General features: G+C 40.4%; 1 protein-coding gene across 2 annotated transcripts; it reads left to right on the top strand.

The window, feature by feature from the left end:
* The first annotated feature begins 246 nt into the window (after positions 1–246).
* Positions 247–16,267, top strand: kpna3 (karyopherin alpha 3 (importin alpha 4)). 2 transcript variants are annotated; one of them, XM_057332613.1, is made up of 17 exons: positions 247–604; positions 3,926–3,970; positions 7,972–8,061; positions 8,166–8,195; positions 8,332–8,384; positions 8,479–8,574; positions 9,859–9,944; positions 10,038–10,130; positions 10,275–10,444; positions 12,218–12,262; positions 12,508–12,639; positions 12,757–12,885; positions 13,006–13,110; positions 13,231–13,302; positions 13,381–13,543; positions 13,627–13,721; positions 13,799–16,267. In XM_057332613.1, the coding sequence occupies exons 1-17, from the start codon at positions 536–538 to the stop codon at positions 13,895–13,897; spliced, it is 1,572 nt and encodes a 523-aa protein (XP_057188596.1). In that variant the 5' UTR covers positions 247–535; the 3' UTR covers positions 13,898–16,267. The 2 variants fall into 2 exon arrangements, with proteins under 2 accessions (XP_057188596.1, XP_057188598.1); XM_057332615.1 differs by having other exon boundaries at positions 248–604; positions 10,044–10,130.
* Positions 16,268–16,271: the final 4 nt, after the last annotated feature.

Consider the following 16,271-nt stretch of genomic DNA (forward strand, 5'->3'; position numbering starts at 1 on the left):
CAAATGTGTGTGTATATATATATGCTGCATGCGTATTGTTTTTAATTACAAATGCAACATGTCTGCTAGGTAAGTTCTTATGTGTTTGTCCGTGGAATACAGCGTGGTGACGTATTTCCGTACGTTCTTGGCGTACGCATGCGCCTAAGCCGAGCAAATTTGCGCAATCTTTACGGACAAAATTTACTGCACAGCTCCAATGAAAAACACAGCCAACTTTAAAATATTCCAGAGTGGAAGCACCTTTAATCAAAAACGCAGAAACCGCCGCCGTAATATCGTAAAAAGTACCGTGTGTTTATCAACTTAAACATGAGCTCAGTTATCAAAAATAAGTTTAATTTTAAAACGTATTATTACAGAAACCGTACAGCATTCGAATTGTGTAGCTCCTCCCTTCCTTATCCCGTCTCGTCTGCTCCGTTCCGCCCCGGTTCTATGGTACACAGACCGTCTAGTCCCCCCACACCCTCCTCCTCCCTGAGCGGAGCTCCGTACGTCGGTCGGGACTACAGACGCACACACATACACAGCCATGGCCGAAAACGCCGGCTTGGAAAACCATCGCATTAAGAGCTTCAAAAACAAGGGTCGAGATGTGGAGGTGAGTCCGTCGAAGACTTTGGACTTTATGTTTTTACTCAGACGGGTTCGCTCCCGTGTCTGTGCGGTTTGTTGGGTCGGATCGGAGCGGGTGCTTGTGAACAGCATCATGCGGAGCGGGCGCGGCCTACACAGGCCTCTTCAACACCTTTTCCCTTCAATTTTCATCAGCTCGTCTAGGCGTTTACACGGCCATGTGCTAGTATAACACGTTGTTTAATCACTTAATGTTAATGCTGGTTTGTGGGTAAGCTCTGTAAAGTTGATCAAAGGTTTCTTTTCAGTTTTATTTACGCCAGGAACATGTATATGCATCGTGCTAGCATGTATGCTAACAGGTTAGCAGGCGACAAATTCATCGTCTCCCGTTTAACAAGTTAGTTTTTATGCATTTCTTTCCAAGTACAGTTGTAAATTTTATGCATGGAAGATGAACTAGCTGTAAATCAGTAAGTAGTATAAAAAAATAACGTGTGAAGTTAAACATATGCGACAGAGACAGATGTATTAACAGGCGTTAGCAAGCTGCCTAAAACTGAACTGGTGACCAGTCATAGATACCAAAACATCTGACCTGTTTATCGCTTTACTAGTTGCTCCACTATAACACAGCCTAGTATATCTGATTTCAGTGAACCCGTTTAGAGATCATAGAGGATTTTAGTGTTGTAATAAAGTTGATAAGATGTCGTTTTAAAACCTCGGCTGCTTTAACACGCCCCCCACCGCTTGGTTTGTTAGTTAATATCTAAAATACATACCACAGTTTACAATGCCTTCTGTGACTATCAATTCTGTTAAACCCGAATGAAACCCTCTTAATGTTATACAAGTCCCGCTGCGTCAAGGCGACCTATAAATATTAAGCCAGGTTGTGGAGTAAGAGTATGGATTATATAATAACACCACAAGGTTGAACATGTGTAACCAAATACAAGCAGACATCAGCCTGAAACATGGTAGCTGTCTGTATATCCAAAACACCGGACAGGCGTAATGAGCTTCAAAGTGACTTTCAATCCTTAGTGATGTTTATAGAGTAGTAGACACTCAAGGTGCTGAAATCACATTTCTAATGAACCCCGTTGCTACCAGACATCATTATCATCATCTGCCATGGGCTCGTCGGCGTAACCCCCAAGGCCTACTTCAAGATTAATGATGTGAAGTGAGTGAGACTGCAGGGTGCTGGTGTGACTCAGCCTTCAGACACACATGGCTCTGGATGCAGCCAGCAAAGCCGTCGCCATTCTGCAGCTATTCTGAGAATTTGCAAAGCAGATTCGGATTTCCCAAGGGCTGGTGCGTGGTAGCTCGGCTGACCCGTGTGGCGTGGTTGTATTTGATGCCATGCACTGTGGAACTCTGGGATACTTCTGCTCGTAGCTGTTGGATTTTGTTCCTATTTTAGCTTCCATAGAGGTAGTGACAGATGTTTTAGTATGCGGAATAGCTTAGTGGCTTCGAGCAACATGGCATACTCTTGATTCTTTCACACTGTCATCACCGATTGGGTCAAGATATTCAAATATGTGCATGTGGATTTCAAAAGATTTGCGATCCGATTGCATCAAGTTCCCTCAGTCGACATCCTGCTGTGGCGCATACCAGATGTTTTCGGCCGAGTATCTTCTTAGTTTAATGTTTACATATTTTGCCGATGCTTGGATCGAAATTTTCTTAGTAGGTGCCGTTTCACCGGATTAAAACCTTTGACTTTACGATGCTTACACAATGCTCTACTAGTTAAGCAACAGGAACTCTTTTCATATAGTTTGTCTTTAAAATAAAGCGGATGCTTGATATAGAGATTGGTCTCGAAATAAGCCATCAAGATTGGTGCTATTGGATGTCTGCAGTTTTGTGGTCAGCCTATTTATTAGCGTGTCAAAGACCTGACAGGAGTAAGACCATGCTGGCAACAAGACAAGCACATGCACACACACTGTGTCATTATGTTGGTCTTAAGAGTGCCAAGCTGTCATGTCACTGGTGCGCTGACTCCCGAAGTCCTGTATGAGTCTGCTGTGACTCATACGTTATTTTAAGTATTTAGTTCACATGTCTTGCTAATAAGCACAGATCATTTGTTTGTGAATACAGGAATTCATACAGATTTGGTTTACGTTTTTACGTTTACTATTGATATAACATGATTAATGCATGTGCTTCATAGCATCATGTTGAAACAATTTGGCCTAAATGAACACGAGACATGTAGTGCAGTCAGGTGTCTAAAGTCACTTGTTCATAAATAAATGTTTGTCTAATTTTATCTGTTTGCTTTACTTGATCATCCTCTCTTTTGCCCCCCTCCATGGCCTCTGCATTGCATAAGGCACAGTTTGGGTTTGCTGTAACATGAACTGGGATGCCCAGTCACAAGATCAAATCTGATCTGTCCCACCTTACCCACCACATCGCTGGCTGCTGATGTTTTTTATAGGCCACCGTTCCCCTTTTGCTCTTGAGTACCATTGAAGTCGTAATTTTCTTTAAGTTCCCACCTTTAAATTATGTAGCAGATAGTTGGACCATGTCATGTGTTTTGTTGAACGATGTATGTTTTGTTTGTTGTTGAGGAAGACTTCTGCTAGAATAACTGGAAAATGTGGTTGTCTGAATGAAATCCTTGCAGGAATGAGTGGCAGCTGGGATGTAATGTCACCATGGTTACCATGCTTGGTTGCCTCTTTGTTCTGTTGGAGTGACCAGGCCTTATTTGCTATCAGTGTCACATTTTTGGTTGCACTGTTACAGCCCGTTCGTTGTTAAGTGTCGCCATTGGCGTAAGCTATTAAACTTGAACACCCAACTCATCCTGCTCAAATGGACATCAGTGATACCACAGTATAAATAAATACCGCATAGCACTCACTTTAAAATGTTATTTATTGTCTTGGTCGATAAAAGCCTTTTTAAAAACAGCCAATGATCAGGGCCGATATATCCTGTCAATCAAAAGAGGGAAAATGCAATGAATTTGTGCTCTGTATATAAAAGATGTTAAGAAACATCACCAGTTTGATGTTCAATATTATTCGTAATTATATAAATTAATAACATTCAGAAAGTTCAGAAATATTAATTTAATCTTTATCATCTCTATCTGTAGATAACATTCTGAATAATCTGTGCATATCTATTTTTCACAATTATGCAAGTTCTCTTTACTTCTGTTTTCCACATTGTAAAATTGTGAGTAGCTCTTAAGAAATACATAAGGAATTATTTTGCCCTGTCTTGGCTTTGAGTTGTGCTCTCAGTTATAATATACTATTCAGGATAAGGCTAACAAAACAATTTCTCTTGTTTTTTTCAGACGATGCGAAGACATCGTAATGAAGTGACTGTAGAACTGAGAAAGGTAAGTGTCAGTGAATTCCCTTCATGTGTAGTCTTTTTTTGATAAATTAGTTTTTGGTTTTAAAGCTAAAGTGAACTTCAGGACATTCCATTGTGATGCAATGCATGTGATTCGGCAAAGACCGGAAATGGAGCATGCTTGAGGATTCACTTTTTCACATTTCATGTTTTACACTCCTAAAAGACCATGTGCTGTCTTTAGTAACTACATTGCATATCTGAAGTGAAACATTTCTGGGTGTTGCAAGCTGTTGATGGGATAGATATGATTGTATTTACTACTGCTTTACAGACCACTGGGTTTTTTTTAAAAGTAATAACCTGGTACCTAATTTTCAATCAAGACTTTACTTTCTGTAGAACTGATTTCATCTACCTTAACAGACAGATCACTGTACTGAAATTTTTGCGATGTTTCCTGCACAAACCCTGTGTGTGGCTTCTAAATTGATTCCCAGATAATTCATGATTCTGAATTTTGTTTTTTGACTAGTGATTCAGAAACTTACACCGTGTCCATACCAGACGCGACGCTATGCGTTTCATTTAAAAATAACAGTTTCTAATATAGAATCCATTGTAGCTCGTTGCGTATTGCTCTAAATAACATGGACAAGATACATTTTCCAATGTGTTGCGACGTCTCGTCTGGTGTAGGGCTGTGCGATATAGCGTGCGATTCTTATGCTCTCAGTTTCTCACTGAATTACGGTTAAATGCAACCACATCTGAAAGCCAGAGGGCGCTCTTGCGCAGAAACTCAGAATATGGGAAACAGAAGAAGAGTGATTAGTTCCAGGAATTGCCAATGGTGATATTCTATCGCTGTTCTTCAAACCTTTTCAGGAATTTTCATGATAATAAAGTATATTTATAGTTATGACTTTTGATGAGTGTTGCTTTTTCAAATGCATGTTATAAATGACTCAATCTCGTAGTGATTTAAGATCGAGCAGTACTTCCTACTGATCAAAGAGCTGTAGTTCACGGAAGAGCTGTGCATAAAACACAGAATCAATGTCAGAATAAATTTAGACATGTATAATTGGCGTGAATCGCGATATATATGGCCCAGCCCTAGTCTGGTGTAGACGCTGTGTTGCGAATCAGTTTAATGCGTTATTCTTGAGACTTAAATCAGTGTATGTTTGCACAGGCGGTCATTTGTTGTCACACTTAAATGTCATATGGAGACAAAATCTAACATAAACCATTTTGGAAGCTTGGTTTCAAAAAAAGTAAATTTTTGACTAATAAGAAAGTTTTGAGTTCTGAAACTCTAATAGTTCTCCTATAGTAAGGTCAAGGAAAGTTTCATTTCTCAATTCATGACCTCTTTAAAAATACATGTTACGGGTATTATAGTAAGTGGTATAACAATTTATTTATTTGTAAAAGTCTGTATGCCTTTCTTATGCGGAACACACAAAAATATATATTTTGTGGAATTTTGGTAACCAAACAATAGCGGTACCCTATCACTTCTATTGTATGGACACAAAACCAACACAAGTCAATGGGTACTGCTGTTGTTCGGTTACCAACATTCTTGAAAATATCTTCTTTTGTGTTTTTGAAACTACAACAGGGTGGGTTCGTTTTTGGGTAAACTATCCCTTTAAATGGACCAATTCATTATTGCATTTACACCATCTCTGGTTCATATCTTGACTACAACATTTCCATTTCTTCAAATGTACTGTATCAATTAAAATGTCGAAGTCAATACTTTTCTCATCTCCATTCTGATCCACCTTTTGAATGTCTATAGAAGCATGTGCAGTGAAATGTTGTGAGAGAGAGAGATGATGAGATTGTGTGGGCACATCGCTGCAGGAAATAGAGGAGCATCTGTAGCTTAAATATGGCCTAAGCGCAGAGCTCTCTGGAGTCTCTCCCAGCATTACTGTCGATTTAAGCAGGTGGTGAAAGATGGCACGCAAACTTGTATGGATGCTTTTTTGCCTAAGGATTTTCTTCTCAGGATTTTATATTATAAGATGTGTATACATGTGTATATGGTCCTGTGCGTTGTAAAAAAAAGATTGTGAGCCGTTTCTGTTGGAGATCTGGTTGGTGCTCGCAGTATTTGGGTCACGGCATCAGCAGTCAAGGGGCCCCTGACTGGCTGTACCCCAACAGAAGGTTTGTCATGAGGGGCTTCCCTCACCACAAATCTTAAAATATTTGCCTCTCAGTATCTGTTAGAAAGCCCGTAACAAATGGCTGCTTGATGAAGCAGCACGTCCTCACCAGAAGCAGAGCTGCCCGCAGCTACTACAGAATCCCAGACAATCAGGACAAATGGAAAGCAGGGTGCTTTGTTTCGCAGCCTGAGTGGGATGAAGTCTGCTTCTGTTGTTTAATCTGCCGGGCCAGATTTGATGTGGAGCAGGAGCCCGGATGTTGTTCGTTCGTCCTGTGCTGGATTGGGTGACACAGCATGTCCTGTCCATATTAGGCGGTTACGCTGTCAGGCCTGTGGAATCGGACACAGTGTTTCTGAGTGTGTGTGGGTATGTGAGACACTTTGCATTCCTGATCGTACTAACATTTGGGTCACATACTGCTTACCCTCACTTCATTCTTACGCTTGAACAGGAAAGGGCTTTTCTTTGGTTAACTAACTGAGCATGTTTATGTATGCTATTCTGCAAATGTTCAAGATCAAGACTGCTACGTGTGGTTTTTAAAGGGTCTTCAGCAGTATTCTGGTTAAAGGGATAGTTCACCCCAAAAAAAGGTCATCATTTACTCACCTTTATGTCATTTCCAACCTGTATGATTGACTTTCTTCTGCAGAACACATAAGAAGATATTTTGAAAGATAAATGTTGAAGATATTTAGGTAAAAACTAGGGATGCACCGATACCATATTTTAAAGACCGAGTACAAGTACCGATATTTTTTTCAGGTACTCGCCGATACCTATAACCGATGCCTGTATAATGTACAATAGTGTTTATAAACCAGTATCTTACTGGTACATTTTCTTTTTTCTTTTGTTTTTAGGTCTACTTAAATTTAAGTTCTATTTTTTATGATAAGTAGCACAATTTTACTAGCACATTTACTTCAGTTTACTAAAGTAAACAATAAACTTAAGGGGGGGTGGTGTGGTAAAATGTGAGTGTATTATAACTTGTTCAAGTCAACCGGACTTTTATTTTGACGGGACGCCGCAAAGAGCGTTTGTTTAAGTTAACCGAACTTTTATTTTGACGGATCTCCGCAAATGGTGTTTGTTTATGTGTTCGTTTCCTCTTGCAGTGAAACGCTGGCGCTGAAAGCTCCACAAGCACAATGCGTTCGGTACACGCAACCGCAACACTCTTTCGCACACGGTAACGCAAAACAAGCAGAATACAGTATCTGTATATTTTGTGTTACGTTAGCTGTTCAGCGCTAATTTCTTGTTAGGAAATGCCTGGATTCCTCAATTCCGTCCGCGTTTTCCGCATTGCAGAAATCATAGGGCTCTATGTATGTCACGTTAGGTATCGGTCTTTGGTATCGGTGTGTCATTACGAGTACATGAGCGAGTACAAAACTTTTTATGCATTTTGGCTGTTCATTTGCATGATGCAAATGCAAACTTTTGAAAACGGGTCTCAAATTGCAAGTTTTTGAAAACGCCGCCGTTTTCGTTTCCATGTAAACTGCAAGACGGAACTTTCTGAAACCGATGATGTCACGTGCATGCGTATTACGCGCTCAGTGTTGCGTGTATAGCCAAAACAATATGGCGGCTTCCCGTACTGTGAGCTCTCGCTGCTTGACTTTGTATTAACGTTTCCCCAGCAAAATATGGATTTGCTGCACCAATAAGACCAGCGGAGACGCACTATTTACATTCGTCAGACTTTAAACACACATATACGTCGACCAACGGTATTAAAAATCACTTTTGGCTTATAACTGTGCAAACACACACACATAGCCTATAAATATATATATATATATAAAATGTAATCTCATGATTATTGTGATTTTTTTTATAGAACAAAAGAGACGAACATCTCCTGAAGAAACGAAACGTTCCACAGGAAGAGAGTCTGGAAGACTCGGATGTTGATTCGGACTTCAAAGGAGTAAGTGGCTTTCATCTGATTAATTGTTAATTTCTATCTCCATATGCTTTCATGTTTCCTTTGATTGCTTTCTAAACCTTTCTTGTCTCTCCATTTCTCTTTAGCAAAATATAACGCTAGATGCCATCCTTCAGGTAAGGTGTCAATGTGCATTTATGTTAGATGGTTGTGTTTAGAGATGTTAACTTGCAGCGCTCTTTTTCACAATGTGCACGTGAGCGTGATCGGTCCCTTCCTCCATCATTCTCACTCTTTCCTCTTTCTCTGCAGAACGCCACCAGTGACAACGCAGTGGTGCAGCTCAGTGCTGTGCAGGCAGCCAGGTAAAGTGTGACATTTTTATCTTGGAGATGAGCGGATGGTTGGTTCTCCGCTAACAAATTCCTGGAATGATGTATCGTTTTGCTTTTCTTGCAGAAAATTGCTCTCCAGTGATAGAAATCCCCCTATAGACGACTTGATAAAATGTGGAATCCTTCCGATCTTAGTCAAATGCCTGGAGAGGGATGACAAGTGAGTTCTTGCATACTACACTGAGAGAGAAAGTGAAGTGTTTATAGCTGGATTAAATGGAGCTCAGTTAATTATCTTTAACAGTGAGTTTGCGTGTATGTGCTGGCATCGCCCATAATGAAGTCATCTTAAATTGAAGTGAATCAGGAGATGGAGGCAGAAAGGGTTGGTGGAGGAAGAGTATAACCTTCACTCTCTTCCTCTCGACATATACATATATATATATATATATCTGTATATATCTCCAGCTGTTTGGAGCTGACAGGATGGCACGCGCCTGGCAGGATGCCACCAAAGCAATCGATCCGTCCTGTCAGCTGGGAACTGTTTAGACTGGAGGAAGCACAGTAATGATATAGGGCTGGTCCGGCTGTGATACTTCAGGACCACCCAAGTATTGTTCGCGACGGTTTATTTTGAATCGCATATTGGCTTGCTTGGATCGCAAATGTTTCCAATGCCGTTAGTCATCACTAAATTAACATTTTCCTATTTTACCTTCATTCTAAAGGGTCTGTTCACCCAAAAATAGAAATCGTCACCATTTATTATGTCATTCAAAACCTGTATATGACTCTTCTGTGGAATACAAATGACGACATTTTGAGAAAGTGTTGTTTGGTAACCAACTTTCTTCACAATTTCTTCTTTTGTGACATCGGTTAACCCCTCCCCTTCATCTGTCAGTCTTTTCAAGATCCAATAATCTTGCAGTGGAAACCAAGCCACACCCTCTTTTCTCATTCCATATTTCATTTTACTTGTAAATGCATCACAGTTCTAAGCCAAAGTCGATCAGAACTTCAGGTTAACAGAGACTTTCATTTGGCTGGGTGTGAGTGTGTGGCTAAAGCTAGCAAAATGGTGAAAGCTAGCAAAACGGCTAAAATCGCTTGTAACATCTAACAAGTTGGTACCTAATAAACAAATAGAAATCCGCCTGAGCAATATCTTTATCTGGTAAAATCTCACATGACTGAATTAGTCATGAAAATTCAATGCTTTAAAGGTGTGGGCCCTTGTGCGTAAAATATGAGTCACTTACTCAACCACAAGTAATTATTTTGGTCACGTTTGACTTGAAATGAGTCGAGAACCGTTATCGTAAACAAAATGTAAAAAATGCATATTTGTTTTGTCTACAAGAGTCTTGTAAGATGTGGTGCTTAGGCCTGTTTAGACTTCAGAAGTTAATTTTGTATCTACAAAGGCTCTGAACGGACTGTTGTTTACATCGCTCTCATATCATTTGATCTCACGTTTGTCTCTTTCTGTCGCTGTCAGTCCTTCATTGCAGTTCGAAGCTGCCTGGGCTCTGACCAACATTGCATCAGGGACGTCTGCGCAGACACAAGCAGTGGTCAAATCTAGTAAGTCATCTGTTTTAGATGTCAGCGGTGTCTGTCGGTTGTAAATTTGGCAGTTCTGTGCGTACTAAAATTGTTTCGTTTCTCCTTTTAACGGCGTAGATGCTGTCCCGTTGTTTTTGAGACTCCTTCACTCTCCCCATCAGAATGTGTGCGAGCAGGCCGTGTGGGCGCTGGGCAACATCATCGGTAACGTTTTCTTTTATCACTTCTAAAAGTTACATCATCTAATTTCCCAACTAAAGTAAAATTGAAATGTTAAAATTTTCTATGAGACGGTTACTGTTTTTCAGACCTAAACACGCATGTTTGTGTTTCATGGGTCACGTGCAGGTGATGGGCCTCAGTGTCGAGATTACGTCATCTCTCTTGGCGTGGTCAAACCCCTTTTGTCGTTTATTAATCCCTCCATCCCCATAACCTTCTTGAGAAACGTTACCTGGGTCATCGTCAACCTGTGCCGAAACAAAGATTCGCCTCCACCCATGGAAACTGTACAAGAGGTGAGAGGCAGTGAGCGAGTTTGTAGGTGCAGTTGATTCCAAATGTGTATGTATTTAGTCACGAATGATGGCCTATATCTATCGTTGCCTTAAATAGATGGATGAAAAACTTGGTAAATATTTTGTTGAAATTTTGATGTTAAGCTAATTTTGTGCCTGTTGAAATTAAATTTATAGTCGTGTTAAAAATTAATAACAGGATAATAACCCCTTTCTGGGGAAATATCAAAAAAGTTCAAAAATTGCATACCAGCTTGTTTTTCCTCAGTGAGCTGAAGTGTTATTAAAGGGATAGTTCGCCCAAAAATGACAATTCTGTCATCAATTACTCACCCTCAGGTTGTTCCAAAGCTGTATAAATGTTGTTGTTCTGTTGAACACAAAGACAGAAATTTGAAAATGTCGGTAACCAAACAGATCTCATCCCTCATTTACTGCCATAGTAGGGAAAATAAATACTATGGGAGTCAATGGGGGGTGAGTAGGGCTGTGACAATACATATCGCGGTTCACACTAATTACACCTGTCTAGGTCGATTCTGTTTTATGCACAGCTCTTTTGTGAACTACGGCTCTTTGATCAGTAGGAAGTACTGCTCGATCTAAAATCACTATGAGATTGAGTCGTTTATAACCTGCATTTGAAAAAGCAACACTCATCAAACATCATCATTATAAATATACTTTATTATCATGAAAATACCTGAAAAGGTTTGAAGAGTAGCGACTATACCCTCATTCACTATTCCCTACATTTAGTTCATTAAGCGGAGCAGGTGAAAACGAGTGAGTAAATGAGTGGGAGTAGTATGAATGCATTTCGGACATACTATGTCCGCCATGTTTTATGGTCATGTGACCCGTATGCTCTTTGACCTATGACGTATTAACAACATCCTACACGTGAGCGTCGATAAAAACATAATTTAGTCACAAGAAATTAATTTATCGGCACTTACATTAAAAATCCGTTATATTTATTTGATTTACTTTTGAAATTTGACCGTTGCTCAGCTCCCGTGGCATCATGGGATAGATAAGTGTCCATCCGATCCACACTCACGAATCTTGGCGGAAGTAGTTCTCTGGGTATTTCTCGCCTACTTTTTTTTGCATACGGAGGTTTCGGACGTACTATTCATGATTCATACTCATTTTCGCCTACTATATAGTATGGAAGTAGGTGATTTTGGACGCAGCCTATGTGTGTAAATCTTCTTCTGTGTCCCATATTTGGAGTTTCTGCTCGAGAGCGCCCTCTGGCTTTTGGATGTGGCATCATTTAACCGTAAATCGTTGAGAAACTGAGCATAAAATGACAGATATATCATCCCAGCCCTAGGGGTGGGATCTATTTGGTTACTGACATTTTTCCAAATATCTTTTGTTGTGTTCAACAGAATAACAAGATTTTTATAGGTTTGGAACAATCTGAGGGTGAGTAAATGACAGAATATTCATTTTTGGGTGAACTATTCATTAAATATCTTTATTTGGCATCTGCCTTGTCAGGTTCTGATATGATGCTGTGGAATACGAATGCCAATATTTTCTGTTTTGCTTGTTTTTGTCTCTGTTTCTGTCTGTGATCTGGTGTAGATTTGAGCTGAAAAGAACATATTGCACCTCCTGCTGAAAAGAAATTATTACATGGCGGATCTAATGAATATTCTGTTGTTTTAGAGCAAATTTGATGTGTACGTGGTTAATGTTCCCGTTCAACCGAATCAAATGTTTTGCTAAAGTCTGTGTGTATGTCTCTTTCTCTCGTAGATTCTTCCTGCCCTTTGTGTACTCATATATCATACAGATATAAATGTAAGTACATTGCATAGTACATCTAAATCTTCGAACCAGCAGTTTAGTGCTAGATAAAGGCAACTTGAACTATAGCTACACATTTTGCAATCCGTAGCTTTTTTGTTTGAAAAAATTGCCTTTGTAACAGCATTTACATCTCAAGCACACCCTTGATAAAATGTGCTTCTTAAAATGGGAAAGCGCTGAGTATTGAATCAAACCGTCATTCCCTTCTCCGTCTTTAATTCGTGTTGTCTTTCTAGATTCTGGTAGACACAGTGTGGGCTCTGTCATATCTGACGGACGGAGGAAACGAGCAGATTCAGATGGTTATAGACTCTGGCGTCGTCCCCTTCCTCGTCCCGCTGCTCAGCCACCAAGAGGTCAAAGTTCAGGTAAATGGCATGCAGAAATACATGCCGGGTGGTTTGAGATGCATACAGGACACAATTATATGAATCGGTTTTTAAGTCAGTTTTGTCAAGACGACAATTTGCATGTCATCTGTTCAGACTGCTGCGCTGAGAGCGGTGGGCAACATCGTCACAGGGACGGATGAGCAGACTCAGGTGGTGCTCAACTGTGACGTCCTCTCTCACTTTCCCAACCTGCTCACGCACCCCAAAGAGAAGATCAACAAGGTGAGACATAGATGCGCATCCCTGTAAATACCTTGTGCGAGAATGAACGTTAACAAGCTCCCCGGCCCCAAATTAATCATGTGAAGGGTACATCCGTGATGTGTCTGTTCTTCCCTGTAGGAAGCCGTGTGGTTCCTGTCCAACATAACCGCGGGAAACCAGCAGCAGGTGCAGGCAGTAATAGACGCTGGTCTCATACCCATGATCATTCACCAGCTTGCCAAGGTAAATGCGATACACATGCTCGTCTTTACAAGCTGTAGTGCAGGTATATTTAAAGCTTGTGAATGAATTTTATTGTTTCGATCTCTGAATAAGTCGGATATGCTTTGGTTTTTCAAACAGGGTGATTTTGGAACACAGAAGGAGGCTGCATGGGCCATCAGTAACTTGACAATAAGTGGAAGGAAGGATCAGGTATGCACCGTTAGAAATAAACGTCCTGTTTTGGGTCTTTTCCTTCTCCCTCATTGGTTACCATGCTGCGATTAAAAGGTGGAGTACTTGGTGCAACAAAACGTGATCCCACCCTTCTGCAACCTGCTGTCGGTGAAAGACTCTCAGGTGGTCCAGGTGGTTCTCGATGGACTGAAAAACATCCTCATTATGGCTGGGGAGGAAGCCAGTACGATTGCCGAGATCATCGAAGAGTGTGGAGGCACGTTAGTAGTCCTGTCCAAAATTCAGAGCATCTCTTAGGTTGCGTTACTACAATAATCTTGCTTTTGTTTTGTTTTTTAGGATTGGAAAAAATCGAGAACCTACAGCAGCATGAAAATGAGGACATCTATAAACTCGCATTTGAAATCATCGATCAGTACTTTTCAGGAGATGATGTGAGTTTGAAACCTTTGAAATTGCTTTTACATGAATGGGGAGATTGGTTTGTCAACGTCATTTTGTCTGCCTCTAGATCGATGAGGACCCCAGCCTGATTCCAGAACCCACCCAGGGAGGCACGTTTAACTTCGATCCAGCCTCTAACCTGCAAACCAAGGAGTTCAAGTTCTAGTCCTCCAGAACGTGGTGGGTTTCCCTGCTGCTCCTCAAACCCCGTCACTTACTGACCCGTCATCAACCAACCACTCACTAACCAGAAAAACCAACCAATCACCACGCTCCGAAATACATCTGCACAGTAGATAAAAAGCACTGAAGGATCTGAGTTCCCGTCTGAAATGCCACTTGACAACGAATGGATCTCAGCCACCTCGAAACAAAGAACAAGACTTGTTCATTGAACTGCAGTTGCCAAAAAAATGAATACAAATATTTTGCTGTTTCTTTCACTCACTCGCACGCATAGGTGAGCATGAAAAGTAATAGGAACTTCTGTCGTCGTACCAGCCATCATATCAGCCAAGGAAGATGAAAGAACGAGATCATCTTGAAATTTAAAGGCAGGGATTTTTCTTTTGTTTTCCAGGAAATTCCTTCCTCTCGACACGTTGCGTTCTGGTGTTCGTAGTTTCAGACAGACACCCAGCTCGATATGTCCAGCCTCTACTGTGTTAAGCCATTCGGTCCCCCTCCGCTATTTATCCGAGGTCTATGAACTAGCCCATAGTGGGTTATTCCATGGAAAACTATTGAAATGGGGGAAGGGGATGTCTCTCCAAGTATGTGGCGTGCATAAAGGACTTCAATTACAGCCACCGATTCTTGCTTTTCCTCACGAAATCCTGAAGTTGTGGATGACTATTTACGAAACACTGAAGATAACAAAGACGTCGCATCACAAACTTTGAATCTCATCCGAGACAGTCGAGCACCTTTATTTACAGAGTTCTGCAGCAAAAGTGTAGTGGACATTCGTTGCGCTGATCTTTTCGGTTTGCGATTTGGAATATCAGACATTTCGGGAGGAACATGTATGTTCGCCATTCAGTTGAAGAATTTGTCAATTAGGCCGGGACTTTTAAAGGGCCTCCCCAACCTTTGGAAGTTCTTAGAGATAATCAAACATTTCTTCTCATGAAGGGTGCTCTGGCAGCGCTCCATATTCTGGATTCATCTTCTCGACTTCCTGTCTGTAACTGTAGTAATAAGTTGATCGGGATAACCCACAATTGTAACCGGTTGGAAGATATTTTCACTAAATCAGTACATTTCAGCACTCGGTAGTTAAAACAGTGGGAAACTGCAACAGTGATTGGATTGTGAATTCTTTTTTTCATTTTGATCGGTGGAGCTTCCGCTTTTGCAGTTCTTTTCAGTCTTATTCGCACATTTTGGGGTTTTCCCGTTTTATTGCTTAATGTATGTGGAGAGCGACGTTCGCTTCATTTTGACTATACAAGCAATGGGAAAAGGAGAACCACGACATTGCGGTTCCTTTTTTGTTGGATTTTAATCTTATTTCATTTGCTACAAAACTTAATTGTACCAACTAAAAATAAAAGTATATTTCTTGTGTAGGTATATAATGAAAAGCTACCACACTTAGGTCCGCTAGACATTGTTGGGACGCTACAGAACAATAATAACATTGTGATTTGCAGCCAATAGGGGTAATTTTTTGTTGTTTTTTTGTTTTAACCTTAGTTTTGTGATGGCATATGATTGCCATTATTTGGAAAATGGGCTTTCTTACTGTTGTGACTGGACAATTTTTTTTTGGTTCTTTTTTCCTGTGCATTAACTTGTAAAGGGATGTACGGGAAAAAAATCGCATTTGGACTAAAGTAGTTGTGCTAGGGCCGCAGACTGCTGAAAAGACAGTAAGGAAGCTAAAGGCAGCCCTTATAAATTAGCCGTTTATTGTTGAACAAAAAGAGAAAAAAAACAGGTTTGAACTTATCTAGACAACTAGAAAACGAGCCACTTTAAAGATGTTTTGTCTTGTATCGTAAATTGATACAAGCTTATCGCTTGTTGCAAGATTTTTACTTGCCGAAGAAAAACAATTAATCTAAAAAAAAAAGACAGCAACAGATCGCATTTTGGCCTCCAATTGTTTGTATGTTTTTATAAATTTTAGAACTGAATTTCTCTTTAAGGTGGCTCATCAGTATTTTTTTCAACTCTTGTGCATATTAAAGATAAAGAATGAGTTGAAAGTCATTGTGCCTTTTGTTTTTCATTTCAAAGCAACTTAAAAAAGGTTCATAATACCTACCACGTTGCATTGGAGCTGCTTACAATACGGGGTCTCTTGGGTGTTACGTCTGCCTATCTCTGGACGTTGCGATGAGACGCACTTAAATTCTCCTCTAGTCTGCTGGCTGACTTGTAATTGATCCCTTACATTCTTTTCATATGGATCGTAATTACCCACGATTCTCAACCTATACAACCTCCCTCCTCCTCCTCACCTTTCTATGGCAACACATCTCTCACTCATCACTCCCTCAGGTCGTGCTTTATGTATTGATGAACCTAACCAA

This window comes from Triplophysa rosa, linkage group LG4, assembly GCF_024868665.1.
Source record: "Triplophysa rosa linkage group LG4, Trosa_1v2, whole genome shotgun sequence".
Taxonomy (NCBI): domain Eukaryota; kingdom Metazoa; phylum Chordata; class Actinopteri; order Cypriniformes; family Nemacheilidae; genus Triplophysa; species Triplophysa rosa.